The sequence below is a fragment of the Aotus nancymaae genome, unplaced genomic scaffold, assembly GCF_030222135.1.
Source record: "Aotus nancymaae isolate 86718 unplaced genomic scaffold, 86718_ANA_hifiasm-v0.15.2.pri h1tg000067l, whole genome shotgun sequence".
Classification (NCBI taxonomy): Eukaryota; Metazoa; Chordata; class Mammalia; order Primates; family Aotidae; genus Aotus; species Aotus nancymaae.
The window spans coordinates 31,531,362-31,550,523 of NW_026988482.1; the positions used below are offsets into that span (position 1 = coordinate 31,531,362).

The window sequence follows — 19,162 nt, forward strand, 5'->3', positions numbered from 1 at the left end:
TGTAATCCCAGCTACTCAGGTGGCTAGGGCAGGAGAATAGCTTGAACCCAGGAAGTGGAGGTTGCAGTAAGCTGAGATCAAGCCACTACACTCCAGCCTGGGCGACAGAGCAAGACTCTGTCCCAAAAAAAAAAAAAAATCAAAGTGCAGGTTTAAGCCCAAGCCCTAGAATTACCCGTGACATTGAAGCAGGTACTTTAGAACTCTATTTCCTCACTTGTAAAACAGAGATGAACAATATGTGTTGTTCACCAGGCTGCAATGATGTTTGGAGCCAATGTATATTAAAAAGCCCCTCGGGAGGTGCCCCAAATCAGCGGGCATTATAATTTGCTGTGTAGAGGATTAGCCATGCTCACTGGAGGACCAAGGAGCTTCTTTAGTGACTTTGCAGCAAATCTTCCAAGATGTGTTCTAATCCATGCCTTTGGCCATTACAGGGGCAGATAATGGTTGGTGAAAACACACACACACAGACACACACAGACACACACACACACGACAAAATAGGACCAAGGTTTAGGAGACAAGATCTGGGGCTTAACTCTTCTACTCCTTGGCTATGTGACCACAGCTCCGCCCTTCACCTCCACAACCCTTGGTTCCTCGTCTGTAAATAACATCTACTTATCTCATTGTCCTGATCACATAATTGAAGGACTGGGTGAAGGCTCAAAGACCCAATCCAGCACATCCCTGGGGTGACCTCTACAGTAGCAGACGTAGGGGGCTGCCCTCCCTAAGACACCTCTGCATGCAAAGGGGCACTTTATAGGCTCTGATGAGGTCTGCAAAAAGGGCCCCATTTAACTGAGCCAAAGCCAGCACTGGCCAAACAAGTTTGGCAACAGACCCAATTTTGTTCCTCTGCCATACCTAATAACGTAAAGAGGAAACCATATTCTAAGGAACAGACCCTGGGAATGCTGATGGGATCTCCAAGAAGACAGCTCAGAGAGGTGAAGTGCCTTGCCCAGGGTCACAGAGTCCAAGGTCAGGAGAGTTTGCAAACCTCAGGCTCTCACTCTCCCTTCTGTTGGGTTTCTGGCTTCTCAAGGTCAGCAGCTAAACCTCCGAAGGGTGAGGGAAGCAGAGCAGGTCCCAAACAGCCTTTTGGACAGTGAACAAACAGCTAATAAAAATCAATGACCAAAACAGCCCTGGCCTAATGCCAAGATGGGAGCTGATACCATGGATCAAGGAGAAGAGAGCACCTAAGAGCAAGCAGCAAAACCACATGTCAATAGGGAGGGCTTCGAGCACTGTACAAACCAGCCTAACCCTGCAGCATGAAAACCACATGTGGCGCCAGGGCAAATTGCAATTCTGGGTCAAGTCCTTCATGTTGCCATCTACAAATCAGTCTGTTTTCTAGGCAATTCAGTCCACCAGAGCCACACACGGGCAGGGCCTGGGCCAGCTGTCAGGCATCCCTGCACCAAACAAGCCCCTTCCTTCCAGGAGAGTAAAGTCTAGCAGAAGCGGGAAGGAGGAGGTACTCAACACAGACTGAATAGGTGAGCAAACCAGGGGAGATTTTTATTTGGGAAAAACAGACATATATGTATACAGGGTGAGCCTGGAAGACTCTGCAGGGAAAGCCTAATCCCTTATTTGAGCATTTTCCTAAAGTGCTGAGGACCACTGAGCAATAGAATGATTGTTGACTGACTGACCAAATGAATGAATGAATAAATGACCTAAATTAAACCTTTCCATTTCTCCATCATGGGTGAAGTCCTAACTATTCAACCATTTCACCATAGGTCCATTCATAGGAATAATTTACAAGAAGGACAAGGGCTTCTTCCCCTCAAAACTCTCTCCTTTGCACCCAAGGAAACTGTTCAGAAATTCTGCTTCTGTTGCTACACAGCTGAGGAAACTGAGGCACAGAGCTGTACTATCTGCCTACAGTCACTGATGCCCACAGAAAACTGCACTCTCCAGGGTATTTATCTTCTAGAAATCCTATATTCTTGGGCCCCTAAAGTGTAAGTTAGTATTCAGAAGTAGAAGTAGTAAGAAATTATTGCTCAGTCAATAAATGCTATGCAAATAGTTCTCCTCACAATAAAGTCACTTGGTTAAAAGACAGACTGCTCATAAATCACAGGAACAAAACTGTAGCTCTCAAAGGGAAGTATGGCCCGTGGGCAGGGATTCCAGGGAGCCGCAGTCCTTGAGGGAGTGGGATTGGCCCTGGCTGATCTGTGGTCCTTCCAGCTGGTCAGCTCTGTCTCAGTACCTCATCTCAAGGATCCTGGTTACTCCACCCCTTTGGTCTAGAAATATTAGTAAGTACCTACTGTGTGCCAAGCACTTGGTAAATAATGGTGAATACAAGAGGTGATACCTGGCCCCATGAGGTTTGCAGTCCAATAGGTGAGAGAGACACTAAAAAGATAAATACATATAAGATGAGAAATTGTGTTTGCTCCTTACCATTTCTGAAACATAAGTCTATCACTCTCCTGATAGGAAAGTCTTTCTAGGTTCTTCACTATAAAAATAAGCAAACAAATATGAAAACTGCTGCCTTTATTGGGTACTGACTATATGCAAGAGCTTTACAATGGTTAACTCCGAACATCCCCAATGACCCACTATGGAAGATACTACTATTATCCCCACTGACCAAAGTAGATTCATGGCTTTCCCCTTAGCCACTGCTCATAGTGTGTGCAACTACCTCCCCCCACAGACACCAGACTCCGAATTCCCTATGAATTCATATCTTACTCATACTTTTGTCACTGGTGCATACAATACTATTCAATCAATGCCCACCAAATGAACAATCAATTAATCATTCAATGGGCTAGTCTCCTGCAAGATATTAACCACTAATCAGCTGTAGTTTTGGAAGAAGAGCAGATCAGTTCCCTAATAATTACACAGGAGGTAGCTGTGATGTTGTAGAATGAGCCAGAGCCAGCCCCTGGAGATGTGAGAGCATGAACCTGGCAATCATTTCATCACTCTGGGTCTGTCTGCTTAAAACTGTAATGAAGAGTTAAACACAAAGAATCTAGGATTTCTTCCGGCTCTAAATTTGTATGTCTCTGAAATATATAATAAGATGATGGGGGCTGAGAAAGGCATCTGAAATTGCACTCTGTCTGCAATTTCTTGATCTTAGAATAAGACCAAAAGTTAAACATGTTAGGGTAGGTTGATTAATTAGGCCTAGGGAGAGCGAGTGAAGTGCTTCCTCTCCCTGCACAGCTCAGTGGGCACATTTCTCCTGAGCAAGTATGTGTACTCCCATGACGAATATGCTAAACCTGTAGAACCCCTTTGCAGGGAAACATTTTGGATGGGCATGGGTGAGGCTGCCATCCCTAACTGTACCCAAGACCAGTGGTGCTGGTGTTATGCAGGAGCCCATGCTCACATGCTGGACGGGGACAAAGCTACCACTTTCAACTCTGCTCTCCTCTGGAAATACCACAGATTCTGAATAACAAATGAGTGTGGTCAAAGCAATTGCAAACATGGGCATGATGGCCCCAAAGCCATGCTCATTAAATAGAACTCAGCACTCAACAAATGTTAGTCTGTTTGTTACTCCAAGTAAGAGCACTGGGTAGAAACCAGGGCTCCATGGTGAGAAAAGTTTTGCTGTTTTCCTTTTACTATTTGGATTGGTTTTGAATACATTTCTGTCTGTTGCCTAATGGCCACAAAACGGGAAGAAACAACACAACTCCCTACCTAGGAGGATCACTGTGAGAATTAAATGAGAAAAACAGGCCAAGTGATCCAGGCAGAAGCTGACATAGTAAATACTCAAACTGTTGCCAACGCTGATGGCAGTGGTGATGGTAGTGGTGGACATAAAAGTAGGGAAATCCAGCTGAGGGCTCTTTGAAGCCCCTCAGGGTTAGAAAGAGAAGCAGATTATCCTGGGCTGGACTCTCTTGGGGGATTACAAGTATACTCCTTGGGTGCTTCTCAGAAAACAATGCAGCAGCAGCACCTGGGAAGGGCGGGGCTCCCCAGATGCCCTAGGGCCCTGGGACTCTGGATAGGTGGATGGGTCCCTGTGGGGACAGAGGCTTGTGGCACCATCAGGAGATGAAGCCAGGCAACAGAGTCCTGAGAAGATGAACTTCCTCAGAGTTCAGAGGAGGTGAAGGAAATTACAACCGCAGAAAGACACCATCATTCACCCAATAGACTAGCAAAATTAAAAAGCAGAAGATCTCAGGCATGGCAGGACAGTGGGCAAATAGGAGATCTGGCACCCAGGTGACAAGCAGTGCCCTTTGGAGAATGAACTGTGAAGTTTCAGATCTTACAGGCATACACAGGATGGCCCAGCAACCAATCCCTGGCAACCTCCCTAGAGAACTCTTGCCCATGTGCTCAGGAGGAACATACCAGAAAGCACGTCACCACACTACCATAAGGGCAAAAAACAGAACCAAACTAACTAGCACCATCAGGGAAATGGCCCAATAAACAGTGGGATCCTCATACTATTCACTTGGCTGCAGTATAAAAACAAGGTAGATTCACATATACTGTCTTGAAAACATTTTAGGACATATTATTGAATATATAAAAGGGCTACAAAATAGGCCAACAAGCATAGTATGACTGTACATATTTAAAACCAAGAAAGAAAGAAAGAAAGAAGGAAGGAAAAAAGGAAGGAGGGAGGGAGGGAGGGAGGGAGGGAAGGAGGGAAGGAAGGAAGGAAGGAAGGAAGGAAGGAGTGACTTTTGTTCTATGTATCTAGATAACTAACAAAGTTATGGAAGGAAATGTACAAAGTCGACCCCAGTGGTTACTTCTGGGAAGGACAGGGGTGAGGTAGGAGCTGGGAATGAAAATAAGAGTCAACGGGGATTTCATCTGTATTTTTAGCAAGGAAAAGATATCTACTTATTTCTAAATAAAATTAATTTTAGGCCGGGGCTGGTGGCTCACACCTGTAATCGTAGCACTTTGGGAGGCTGAGGTGGGTGGATCACCTGAGGTCAAGAGTTCGAAACCAGCCTGGCCAACACGGTGAAACCCCGTCTCTACGAAAAATCAAAAATTAGCCAGGTGTGGTGGCAGGCACCTGTAATCCCAGCATACTGAATAAGAAAAACCCCCTCATACTGAAAAATGGCATTCATCACTCTGTCACCAGGCTAGAATATAATGGTGTGATCGTGGCTCACTGCAACCTCAACCTCCCGGGCTCAAACAGTCCTTCCACTTCAGCCTTCCAAATAGCTGAGACTACAGGCACACATCACCATGCCTGGCTAATTTTTTTTTTTTTTTTTAAGTAGAGCTGAGGTCTCACTATGTTACCTAGGCTGGTCTTGAACTCCTGGGTTCAAGTGGTCTTCTCTCACCTCAGCATCCCAAAGTTCTGGGATTACAGGCATGAGACACCGTGCCTAGCACTATCTCCAGATTCTTGATGGCCTCCGATGATTTAGGCAGGCTTAAAGGAAGTCCTCTGTTGCATTCAACTGTTGCATGCAAAAATTTTTAAATTTTTAATTATTTAAGTTATTTAATTATTTTTACCTTTCCTTGTTTTCTTCCATTCCTCTATAGATGCATTGATTCATTGCTGTGGAACTGTCCATAGACTCAGTATGGCAGGCTCAGGTCTCCTTTCTTAAAAAGCAAAACAACCAACATTTATCATCTGGGTACATGTATGTTATAAACACACAAAGAGCTGCATTAGATACAAGGGGAACATATCAAGGGTTACCCAGTGTCCACCAAAATCCAATCTTTCCTACTTCTATAATTATTGAAGTTTTATCAGGTACCACATTTTCTTTTCCTTTTTTTTTTTTGTTTTTGTTTTTGTTTTTGGAGACAGAGTCTCACTCTGTCACCCAGGCTGGAGTGAGGCAATACGATCTCAGCTCACTATAACCTCTGCCTCCTGGGTTCAAGCGATTCCTTTGCCTCAGCCTCCTGAATAGCTGGGATTACAGGTGTGCATCACCACGCCCAGCTAATTTTTGTATTTTTAGTAGAGATGGGGTTTGACCATGTTGGCTAGGCTGGTCTTGAACTCCTGACCTCAGATTATTCACCCACCTCAGCCTCCCAAAGTGCTGAGATTACAGGCATGAACCACCGCGCCCAGCCAGGTACCACATTTTCCAAGCATCCTTGCAGGCAGATATAGCCAAAAGTCTGGGTTCCCAAGGGAACATGAGAAGTGATGTGTGCCACTTCTCGGTCTAGATCTTAGGATACGAGCACCCTTCCCACTGGCTGGAACCCAGCTCTGCCCATGCGATGATGACAATGCATTTAGAATGCCAAAGCAACAAGAGAGAAGCCACCTGGGCCTGTGACTGCATCTAGCACAGCCACCCCGTCACCTTAGAACTATTACCTTACAGAGAAATTTTTTTGTTCTTTAAGTCATTGTTTTATGGGCCCTATTTTTATGGCTGATGAACTGTCATCCCAGCTGGGAATATGATTCAATATCCTCACTAGAGTCCTTCTGTGGGTGGGTTTGGTTATTTGGAGCTTGGCACATGCTACGTATGTAGAGACAGGTGAGACCAAACTCTTTTTGGCCACGATTTTAGTGAAACTACCTGCAGCTTCATGAGCGCCTGGTGCATAGTAAGTACCCAATCAGTACTTAATGAATGAGGGGATGTTAATAAGCAGGTAATGTCTTCCAGTGCAAAGACTCTCAAGAGCAAGGCACTGGGCACAGAACGAAAAACACATTGAATGAAGAGGGCATCTATAACTGTGAGCTGTGAGTTTCGTGTCACAAAATGACCACTTGGAATGATAAAATACTATTCAGATGCATGACACTCAAGTTTAATTAAGTATTCAAGCAGGTGTGCTTAGGAGCAACAGAGGCAAGGAGTGAGACAAGGGAGAGAGACAGGCAGCGTGCACGAGAGAATGTTCCAGTGGCGTGGAGGATTCCTCCCACTATTCCGCCTCCTGAACATCGGCCCCAGGATGAGTCTGAGCCATAACTCTGAGATCCTTCGTCAGTCTTGGGCACTGCATTCCTCACCACTCTGGGTGTGGTTTGAGCATCAAAAAATAGATATTCTTTGTACCACATGGCCCCAAACACAAACCTGCTACTTCATTTGGTAACCAAAGAAACAGCCATCAGTTTCAACTGTAGAACTGGTTGTGCAGATCATAGTGAGGGATAGTGTGTTGGTCTCCAGCCTGTCATCTCCCAGGCAGGGGATCAGGATAATTTGGACCACCCATGCTCTTCTAAGCTTGTGCTGGCTGAATGGTCCAGCACCGCTGCATCCGCTGCTTTGACTGCTGAGAATCACAGTCCTGCTTGGCCACATCTCCAGCACAACCCCCTCCATCTGCCCTACCACAGGCCTGGCCTTCTCCCAGATTAAAGCACCATTTAGATAAATTCTCCAATCTAGGGGAGCAGGACCACATACCTGGGACCCTTGTACTCCAAGGCATTAGAGAGTCAGTGTGCAGGAGAGTCCCCAGCCACTGCTTCCAATGCTGGTCTTTAACTTGCAAAGAGGACAACCATCAGATATTTTTAGCATCTGGATCCCTGTCGGAGGCCACTGCTCTGGCTTCCATCAGAGCTAACTTCATCAGCTGAGATGCGTGCATTATGGAGGGGCCCAGGATAGGGTGAGAGTGAAGATGTGGATCCCGGATGGAGAGATGGAAGGGTGGTGGGACTTGAGTTCAGAGTCCCAGAGTTGCCACTGCATCACCCCCGCAACGGGGTAAAGAGAAATTGAGCAGCCCATACTTGGGTCATTTCTGCAGCTGTGAACACCTCAACCTACCTCATTTCGGCCTAGAAGCCAAATGTGTTCAGTGTCCCAAGCTCCTCTGCAGCATGTAACTGCTGCAAGGGACTTTACACCCACATTCCAAAATGAGCCAACCACAGGGCTCTCCTGAAAGCCACATTTCCCAAGGAGTCATGAGGGGTCACAGCCTGCCTTTGAGGGCCCACTGGGTAGTTCCACGTCAGAACTTTAGGTTTTTCCTTTCCAATATTCTGTAGACAGGCACCAATAAACCATCACCCTTCAGTCTGTGGCTCCGTGGCTAGGGGCCGGGACTAGGGGCAGGAGTCTCTGTGCCCCAGCACTGAGGGATGCCTGAGGGCCTGACACTGACACTGACATGGATTGTTGCATCAAATTCTCACACCAGCCCTAAGAGGCAGGGACTGTAACTACCTCACTTGAATCAGAAAACTGGGCACAAAGAATTAAGACTTAGCAAAGGCCACACAGGTAGCAAATAATAAAGCTAAGACTAGAACGCCAGGCATTTGGCCTGGGAGTCTGCGTTCTTCCTGACTGCACGACATGCATAGGAAAGTTTGGTGGTTGTTGAATGAATGAACAAATGAATGAGCAAACAAAACATTTCTAAAGCGATTTCAGGAATGGGGTAGGGAATAGTGTCTCAACGAGGCCCTGGGGGTTATGGGGTTGATCGTGAGCCTAACCTCATCTGCCCTGGATGTCAATCAGGAGGTAATACTCTCAGACCCCTCTCAAGGCTGAGTGTTCAGCCCCAGGAACACTCTAAACCCCAGGGGGTTTCATACCATTGTTTTGTTTGTTTTTAAGACCGAGTCTTGCTGTTGCCGAGGCTGCAGTGCAGTGGTGCAATCACAGTTCACTACAGCCTCGAACTCCTGGGCTTAAGTGATCCTCCTGCCTTAGCCTCCATGTTAGCTGGAACTACAGGTGCACACTACCACACCTGGCTCACTTTTTTATTTTTTGTAGAGACAAAGTCTCCAATTCCTGGCCAGGCTGGTCTCCAATTCCTGGTCTCAAGCAATTCTTGCACCTCAGCCTACCAAAGTGTTGGGATTACAGGCATCAGCCACCGCCTCAGACCCATACCATTGCTGGTAATGACCACAGCCACTGCTGACTCAGTGCCTTCTATTTATAGGCAGTAAAGTCAGGACTCTCACACAGACCTCCTCTCATCTGCCCAGAGCCCTGCAGAAAAGCCAAGATTATACCCATTTTACAGATGGCAAAACCAGATATCTGAGAGGGTGTGACTTGCTTATAGTCGCAGCACTTAAATGAAGGCTGATGAACGGCATGGGCTTTTTCCCCACCACACAATATCCACCACATGCCTTGGTTAGTCACAAAGTTATAAAGATGAGATAAGCACTGTTGTGATTCTTCAGGTGGAAAGTTTCATGTTAATCTAAAGTTCATCAGTATTTCCCGTGCCAGTCACCTGCATGGAAGAGGAATTCCAGTTCTCCCTAGCTAAAAGCTCTGGCACAATTACTGTGTCTTCTCCCACCTCTGCTTTAATCACCACATCTCATTCTCTGAACCAGACCCTCCTGCTTTCCTCATTCCTTTCCTCAGCTGGCTGGATCAGCACTCACTGGTATTTGCTGATACCTCCCGCATCAAACTCCTGCAAGGTACAACCATTTCCACTGGACAGCAAGTCCTGTTAATTCTTCATTTAAAAATCTCTCTTCCCAGGAAGCACCAAGTGTTGGTGAGAACGTGAAGCAACCAGAACTCTCATATACCGCTGCTGCTGGGAACATAAATTGGTCCCGCCACCTTGGAAGACTGTGACAATGTCCAGTCAACCTGCATTTGCTCCTAGGTATACACGTGCACCAAGAGACACGTTCTAGAATGTCCTCAGTAGCAGCATGCGTAACTCCCCTGCGTTTGTCTCTTACTGCTGCTGTAACAAATCACCACACGCTTAGTGACTTAAAACAGCACAAGTGTGTCCTCTCACAGCAATGCGGGTCAGAAATGGGTCTACGTGGGCTTGCGGGACCGCATTCCTTCTGGAGGCTCTAGAGGAGACTCTTCTTTTGCCTTTTCCAGCTTCTAGAGGTCACTTTGCATTCCTTGGCTTGTGGCTTTTTCCCTTGTTTTCAGAGCCAGCAATGGTATCTTCAGATCTCTATCTTCTCCTACCTCTGCTTTAATCACCACATCTCATTCTCTGAACCAGTCCCTCCTGCTTCCCCCCTATAAGAATCCTTGTGACTGCATTGGTCCCTGCAGGATAATCTCCCCATGTCAAGATCCTTAAAGTTGGGGTGGGGTGTGGCGGCTCATGCCTGTAACCCCAGCACTTCTGGAGGCCGAGGCAGGCAGATTACAAGGTCAGTAGATCGAGACCATCCTGGCTAACATGGTGAAACCTTGTCTCTACTAAAAATACAGAAAATTAGCTGGGCGTGGTGGCACACACTGCACCTGTAGTCCTAGCTACTCAGGAGGCTGGGGCAGGAGAATTATTTGAACCCGGGAAGCGGAGGCTGTACTGAGCCGAGATCGCACCACTTCACTCCAGCCTGGGTGACAGAGCAAGACTCCATCTCAAAAAAAAAAAAGATCCTTAAAGTCATCACATCTGCAAAGTCCCTTATGCCATGTAAGGTAACACAGTCCCAGGTATTACTGGCAAATAGTACCTGTGACCAGGGATTAGGTCAGAAACATCTTTTGGGAGGGCCATGATGTGACCTACCACAAGCCCCAAATTGAAAGCTACCCAAATGCTCATCAACAGTAGAATTAATAAAATCAGTGATGGTGATTCCCAGCAATGAGAATGAATGACCTACAACCACATGCAGCACATGCAGCAACAAGAAAGACACTCAGAAAACGATACTGAGCTAAAGACGCCAAACACAAGAGTGTGTGCTCTCCAAGTCTGTCTACAGAAAGTACCAAAACAGGTAAAACCATCCCAGGCTATTAGGAGTTAGGACAGCAGTCCTAGTGGGGGAGTGGTGGCTGGAAGAGGGATGACGGGGCTTCTGGGTGCTGGCAAAGTACTGTTTCTTAATCCGTTTGTGAAAATCCATCAAGCTAGATGGTTATGGCCTGTGCCCTTCTCTGTGGGTATGTTGTGCTTCAATAAGAGGCTTTAAGAAACGGCTCTGCCTGCTTCATCCCATTTCCATTCCACAGGCCTGTGTCCTTTCACCTCTGAATGAAGCAGACCCCAGCTGACCTCCATACCCACCACCCTGCCAACCACTGCCCACCAGATTGACCTGGAACTGATCAGCAACTGACACCTGCTGCACAGTGCCCTCCTCTGTCTCTCCTTCACTCCTTTACCTGCCTCTCACATACAGCGAACCCATCTATGAGGCCCATCTCCTCCCAAGAGCTCCCCACTCCCCACCAACTTCTGTAGAACTTGAAATAAAAAACCACATCATTTGGACTTCATTATGACTGTCACATACTGATTGTGAATAGGACCAAACGCCTAGTCTTGTCTCCCAAAACAAACCACAAATGTCTCAAGAGCAGAACATCTCAAGGTCTTGCACATTCCATTCTGTTCCTAGTTCTGACTGCATGTGAACTTCTAGTACTAATGACTAATAGCTACTACTACTAACAAGAGCCTTCACTGAGCGCCTCGTATGCGTCAGACTCGGTGCTCCTCGTGAATGATCTCATTTCCTCTTCCCCCACCCTATGAAGCGGGCGCTATCACAATCCCTCTGTTGAACAGTAGGAAACTGAGGCACAGAATGGTTAATTAACTTATTCAAGATCCCAAAGTGTATCATGGTAGGGGAGGGACTTGAACCCACACAATCTGATTCCAAAGCCCATGCTCTTAAGCCAGACCCCACTCTGCTTCCATAACAACCCCACCCTAATGGGGTGTTAGGCATACAGTTGGTGCTTAATAAACACTTTCACCTACTTGATAACCAAAATACATACATACTAAGAAAAAAGTCTTCATAAGTGCACAAACAACAAAATCAAGACTCCATCAAATGAGACGTTTTCATCTTCAGATCTCAAAAGGGGCCATGACCTCCGGGGAAATTTACAAAAGCTCTGGGTGCTCCTTGCCCTGCCTCATGCTTGGCACTCACAGCTTTATAAACTTTTATCAGCAAACAACAGTTGTAGGTGTCCTCCAGGCTTTTTTATCTGAGCAGGGAGAGAGGTGGATACATTTTTTCTTGCTGCCTGCCAATTTCAGGGCCATAGCCAATGTCAGAACTAAAGAATGGTTGGAGGACTCAGGCTGGGACCACAAGGTCCCAAGCCACCTGCCCCAGATGACCTCACTTCCCCAGTGGCCAAGAAACATGACCCAGGGCCCTTGGCTAAAAACAAGGCCACCACCCCCAAGGGCCGATGTGGCCACTAAACTGAACCAGAGATAATGACACGGGCAGCCGAGCCATTAGGTCAGTTACCAAACAGTGCTCTGGCCAGTGTGGACACAGCAGCACATCTGTGCCAGCTTGGCATTGTTTCCAAGCATCACTATCACCCTGAGTCCTCCCACACATGGTCTTGAAGCCTCTACATGGATACAAATGAAAAGTTCCTATGCCCCAGGAGCATGAAGACTACTATGAGGAGACATACCCTGAGAAAAACAACCAAACTGCCCATCATAAGGCACTGGAGAAATAATGACTGCTTGGTATAGAATATGCAACAGCTAAAACGACAAAGCGGGTCTAGAAGCACTAGCACGGAAAACACAGCTCAACTCAACATTGGAGGAAAAAAGCAAGAACAGAACCTAAAGTCTAACGATGTTTCTAGTAAAAGAAAAACCCCACATATTTCTAGACTTCAGCTATACGAAGCAGTGGTGGATGACAGCCAGCACACACCAGCTTGAGAAAGCCAATGGTGGACACCTCTTTCCAACTCTGTTCAGTCACGCCGGAGTTCGTTGGCCATGGTGGGAGTTTTACACCACGGAAATCAGAAAATGCTGCAAATCGTGGCTCCCCGCTCTCCAACCCATCCCCAAGAGTTGACTGCTAAACATGTCCCAGCATAACACTGTATGTACATAAATATATTTTTTAAAGTTTAGAAAACACAACCTCAAAGTTATTTTTAAGTGTCTGTCTCTGTAGTAGGATATGGGACTGGTGGAGATTAAGACAGGCTTCGGTTACAACAGTACCACTAGCATTTTTACAAGAACAAAACCAACAAAAGTGTTTATATATGTTAGGATTGCTAAAATTGTTTCAAATTAAAAAAAAAAAATCAAACTCTGACCATTACAGTACAATGTGATAAAGCTGTAATGATGGGATAGGGATATACAGTTGTAAGAGGAAGAGCACCAAGTCAGCCTAAGCATATCATGGAAGGCTTCTCAGAGGAGGTGATGCCTGGGCTGAGTTTTGAAGGGTGAATAAAAGCCTACCAGGCCAAGAAGCCAGGGCTGCTCTGGATAAAAAGCACAGCATAAGTAATTAGCAAGGAGAAGAGAGAGATTACAAGAGTGAGGAGGACGGTGACTGAAAGTATCAGGAGGGCTGGGGCAGCGCAGGATGTCATCACAGCAGGTTGTACACCCCTGCATGAAATGAGATCATCCATGTCCAGTGTTTAGCCAACAAGACGTACTTAATGGTTAGCGTTACCTATTTCTATTTGCGTTTCTACTCTATCTTTCCTGGACGTCAAACACTGTGGAGGTTACGGTAGATTGTTGGGGCAAGAATTTGGAAGTGAGGTTCCCATGACCATCCTCTGAGAGACGTTCTGTCAGCTCCAACACTCACATCACCCCCTTGGATTTTCCCAGAGTGTCCTGAAAATGGGCTTTGGCACCTCCTTAGTGCTCCTGCCACACTCCTCCTTCACCCAGTCCCACCAAGGCATACACACGTGTCTCCCCAACTGCACCAGGCTGTGTGGCACCCTAACTGAGCACACTGACAAATGCGGTACTTGTTGAATGAATGAACACATTCAGTGAACTGTGTACTCTTCCACTTTAATGAAAGATGATGTGAACCTGCTGTGGAATCAGGACACCCACACCATGGAGGAGTCACCACCAGCTGAATAAAGTCATCCACATGGGGGGATGACCATCCCAGAATCATAGAAAAAGAAGGCGTCAAGAGGCAAAACTGCACAGTACCCACCCAAGTCCATAAGTCACTATCCCCCAAAGGAAGATGCATGTCGGGGACACAAGAACTTGTATTCTAAACACAGTGTCAAGATACCACAGTGGGAAATGGATGCAACAGGTTAATGACGGGATCGTACTTGCTCCAACAAGTATTTTCAGCTCCACTCCCACTAGGCAGCCTACAGGTTCGGCACTTGGCTCTCCTTGTGGTTTAACTAAGTTCCAGTGTTCACTGCTTATGTACAGGCTGGTACTGTGGGCATGGTCTCCATCACAGCTCATTTGGGAAGGTTTGGGGAGAAGGTTAGTCAGTCCTCAGGGTCACATCACAAGTCTCCAGTCTTCCCAGTGGAAAATCAGATCCCAGATCCCAGAATAGGAGGCTTGGCGGGGATACCATGAGCGGTCAACCCCTGCCTGGTTCCAGGATGCCTGTGCTTAGGCCAAAAGGTGTTCCAGTTTCAACCAGGTCAGCTCATCTTTTGTGTGATTTACAAGCTAGAGTTCTTGGAGGAGTTCGTATACTGTCAAGTAGTTCCAGTGGAACAAAAATGTTTTAAAACCTTGCTTTATATAAAACTATTGGCCGGGCACGGTGGCTCACGCCTGTAATCCCAGCACTTTGGGAGGCCGAGGCAGGATCACCTGAGGTCAGGAGATCGAGACCAGCCTGGCCAACATGGTGAAACCTTGTCTCTAATAAAAATACCAAAATTAGCTGGGTGTGGTGGTGGGCACCTGTAATCCTAGCTACTCGAAAGGCTGAGGCAAGAAAACTGCTTGAACCTAGGAGGTGGAGGTTGCGGTGAGCAGAGATCATGCCACTGCACTCCAGCCTGGACAACAAGAGCAAAACTCTGTCTCAAAAAAAAAAAAAAAAAAACGGACACCATTGGCATGTCTCTGAGCATGTCTCTCTCTGGGTCTCTTCAGTAACGTCTTTAGTGAACACTCAGTATGTTTCTCCAGCCTGGGCAACAAGAGCAAAACTGTCTCAACAACAACAAAAGACCTACTACCGTCAGCCTGTCTCCCTCTGGGTCTCCTCAGTAATGTCTTTAGTAGACACTCAGTATGTTTTTGTTGGTGGACAGAGAACATGCTTATGGATTCACAGAGGACCCAAAGGTAGGAGGGAACAGTGGTCAGAGCCAGCCTGGGGTCCCCCATTCTGTGCTGCCCGCTGTATGACAGACATGGACACAGCAACGGGTCGTCTAAGGGCTTCTAATGCTCAACCCACTCAGCAATGTTGTAAGGAACTCAAAGAAGAGGAAACCAAGGCACAGAAAGCACAGACTTGCCCATAGAGCTAGTGAGTGGAAGAACCAGGGCAGAAGCACAAAAACCAAGGATCTTCTCCCCCAAACAGAGGTTCCCAAAGGGAAATGGGAGACATGCAAAATGGCCCTAAAAATGGTCTGGTGCCAGTTTTTCTAATTGAGGTTAAAACTGGATCCCTTAGGCAGGGAAAGGTTTTCTGACCTGATCCTTCACCAACCAGGGCATTTGTTTAAATGAGCATCATAGAATCAACACGCACCACACTCACTAACTCAGCTCCAAGTGTGGTTTGTCTCGTTATCATTTGTTACTTACAAGATCGAATGCTTAAGTACAGCCCACCTCATGCCCAGAGTGCTTAGAAATGCAGAAAAATAAGGTGAGCTCTCTTAGAAGCCCAGTCCTGGTTTTTTGTTTGTTTGTTTGAGACGGAGTCTCCCTCTGTCGCCCAGGCTGGAGTGCAGTGGTGCAATCTCGGCTCACTGCAACCCCCACCTCCCAGATTCCAGTGATTCTCCTGCCTCAGCCTCCTGAGTAGCTGGGACTACAGGTGCACACCACTATACCCAGCTAGTTAGAAGCCCAATTCTAAATAATGCTTTATGAAATTATACCTAGCTGGCCACTTAGAGACAATTTGCAATTCACTGAAATTTTTGAGGCTCTAGTTAAGGGGCACAGATGACCAGGATTTATCAATGACCTGCTCTCCATCTGCAAAATCAAACATTGTTATCCACATCTTAGAGAAGGAAATAAACTACAGCTTTAAGCAGCTTGGCCAAGGTCCATCAGCTGGAACTGGACAATAGGACTTGAACAGCTGGGTCTGTCTGACTCCTGGGTCCAGACCTCCCAAACTTCCAATATCTCATAGGTTCTGGCACCTGAGTAAATATGCAGCCCAACTCCCCCACAAAACAAAAGTCTCTGGCTCGTTCTTAGCTCCATCTCTGTGCTCTGATCCAAATGTCAACTGAGAAAGATCCTGCAAAGGGAAGGACCAAACTCAGTCTTCTGACACTGGAGGGAAAATTCTAAAGTTAGTAAGAAAATCCTGCAGAGTTCAAAATTCCCCTGGTAAACCTCTCGGGAAGATGCGTCTTAGAGAGCCGTTCACCCTCCCTTGAGGAACCCAACTCAGTTCTCCCACAGTGCTAGAGCAGGTGACTGTGTGTTCAGCCGCACTGCAGGTAAAGTCAGCAGTCAGAACCAAAGGAAAACACAGACCCCTAACCTCCAGACTTACACGTAGAGCTGCCCTGGTTGAAGCACTCAGGATGTGGGGCCCGTATAAGGAGACCAGCAGATTCACCACCCCCAATCTCCTGCATCCTTCAGAACATACACTCATTACGTGGAACAGTGAGATTAAACAGTTGTTTTTCTCTTTTTTTTTCTAAGAGATTCTAGTTTTGTTTGCATAAACTAGATGCAAGAGAACTGTGATTCCATAATACCATAATTACACAATGACAAGATTTTACATAAGCTATTAAAACATCTATATTGTAAAAAAAATTACAACAGAGAGAGCAAATGGAGGTCTTGGGTTCCAAAATTAGACAACTAAGCCCTGGCACAGTGGCTCATGCCTGTAATACCAGCACTTTGGGAGGCCAAGGTGGGCGGATCACCTGAGATCAAGAGTTCAAGACCAGTCTGGCCAACATGGTGAAACCCTTTCTCTATTAAAAATACAAAAAATTAGCTGGGCATGGTGGCATGTACCTGTAATCCCAGCTACTCAGGAGGCTGAGGCTGAGGCAGGAGAATCACTTGAACCCGGGAGGCGGAGGTTACAGTGAGCTGAGATTGTGCCGCTGAGATTGTGCCACTGAGCTTCAGCCTGGATGACAGAGTGAGACTCCATCTCAAAACAGAACAAAACAAAACAAACCACAACACTTTGTCTCAAAAACAAAAACAACAAAGTGAAATTATTGGGACTTTAATTCATTCAACCTCTGCTACTTAGCAGCTATGAGATCTCAGAAAGGACTTCTCTATGCCTCAGTTTCCCCAACTGGAAAGCAGGGGTCGCAATGGTGTCCACCTCATAGGGCTATTATGGAGATCCAATGAAGCAGTCCAAGCAAAGAGCCCAGCACAGTGCCATGCAAAGGCTGGTGTCCCTTCGCCCTTTATAAAAACAAACCAAAAAAGATGGGAAAGCAGAGGGTCTCTTGAAGCAGTTAAAAAGCCTCTGGAGATCCCCCAATGGCACGTTTCAGAGTCAGTGTTATATTCAATGCTGGGATTTTGGGAGCTTGGTGTAAGAGAGGAGACCTCTGTTGGAATGAGGGGAACCCAGGGCAGCTGGGTTAAAGGAGCAGGAGATAGAATCTGAAGGCTTCCAGAGCTGGGATGCTGAGCAAACAGGAGGGTGAGAAGAAGTGGGAGAAAGATACATCCAGAGATTACTAAAATACCCATGAGGAACAATTCCAGACCCACCCAGAAGGCAAGACTGTACAGGCATGTGGATCTCCAGAGGCAGTAAAGCTCAGCCACAGTCACAAAGAAAGTGACCTGACTGATAGTAACCCTTAGATGAGCCTTTGCACACTTCAGCCCCTTCCTGCTGGCCCAGACATGCACAGGCCTTCAGAGCATCCAGCCTTCCCTCCCACTCCATCCAGCACCAGCACCACCCCGCCCTAACTCCAGACACCAAGTTCTGGATCTGCTTTGTGAATCCCTCCAGGATTCCAGGTCCCAATCCTCTTGCCCAAGAGACACACGCCCACAGTGCACACGAGAAATGACAATGAGAAATGAGCATTAGGGAGCTCAGCCAGCCAAGTCACATGTCCACCATCAATTTCCATTCCGCCAGCTGCTGCAACTTCACTGACTGCTTGGGAGGAAGAGAATTAACTGGGGAGGCACTTCTTCCAGCATGATGAGACCTCTATCACCCAACAGATTTGCACATCAAGGGCAAGACCACACCTTCTACAAAAGCCATCCAGCAATGTGCAGGAAGCAGAAAGACAGGGTGAAGGAACCCTTCCATTTGGTTATAATCATTCGTCTGTGTCCAAGGAGAGGCAGACAATGGAAATGGGCAGATGCTTCCGGAGGCAAAGCCTTGCACTTGAGCCCTGCACTCTCTCCCCACAGCCCCCACTCCTTAAAGCTGGCTGGGAGAATGAGACCACAAACCAAAGCAAATTGGAGACACAGGCCCCCACACTGTTAGAATTTTGGCTATGATAAAGATACTTGACCTTGTGTAATTACTGGTGGCAGCAGAGACACACACAAATTCAGAACCCAGACACTTTAACTCCTACTAATTGCGGGAGGGGAGCAACCATTGCCACTACCCAGAAACCCCACCTGGTGAGCTGGCACCAAGAAAACCAACTTCACCCAGCAAGGCAGGACATGCCAGGGCCTGTGGCTGAGGACGAGGATATCAGAGCCAGCAGGACACACAGCATTAAGATTCTACAGGTGTCCTGACATGGCTGGGTGGAATCACTCAAGCAGAAAATCATGCTCTGCTCAGCTCAGACCTTCTGAAACAGACTTGCCAAGGCTATGCCAAACATATGCCAAACTACGAATCTGAACTTTAAAGATCCCTCCCAGGAGCTGGGCACTGTGGCCCATGCCTATAATCCCAGCACTTTGAGAAGCTGAGGCAGGAGGATCACTTCAGGCCAGAAGTTCAAGACCAGCCTGGGCAACATGGCGAGACCCCATCTCTACAAAAAAAAATTAGCCAGGTATGGTGATGTGTGCCTGTAGTCTCAGCTACTCAGGACTCTGAGGTGGGAGGACTGCTTGAACTCAGGAGTCTGAGGTTGCAGTAGGCTATGATTGTGCCCCTGCACTCCAGCCTGGGTGACAGTGAGATCCTGATTCCAAAAAATAAATAAATAAGAATAAAATAAAATTAAAATCCCTCCCAAGTGACTGAGGCAGCCAGCCCAGCACTGGGCTC

The 19,162-nt window shown here is 46.8% G+C and overlaps 1 protein-coding gene across 3 annotated transcripts in view; it reads right to left on the bottom strand.

The window, feature by feature from the left end:
- ARHGEF3 (Rho guanine nucleotide exchange factor 3) overlaps positions 1–19,162 on the bottom strand; it is a 336,225-nt gene that overhangs the window by 287,425 nt on the left and 29,638 nt on the right. For 2 of the 3 annotated variants that reach the window (XM_064367219.1, XM_064367222.1), the window contains exon 2: positions 5,536–5,628. In XM_064367219.1, coding sequence (XP_064223289.1) covers positions 5,536–5,597 — 62 coding nt within the window. In that variant the 5' untranslated portion in view covers positions 5,598–5,628. Of the gene's footprint in view, positions 1–5,535; positions 5,643–19,162 lie in introns of those variants that run through there. The other variant, XM_064367220.1, reaches the window with a different exon arrangement.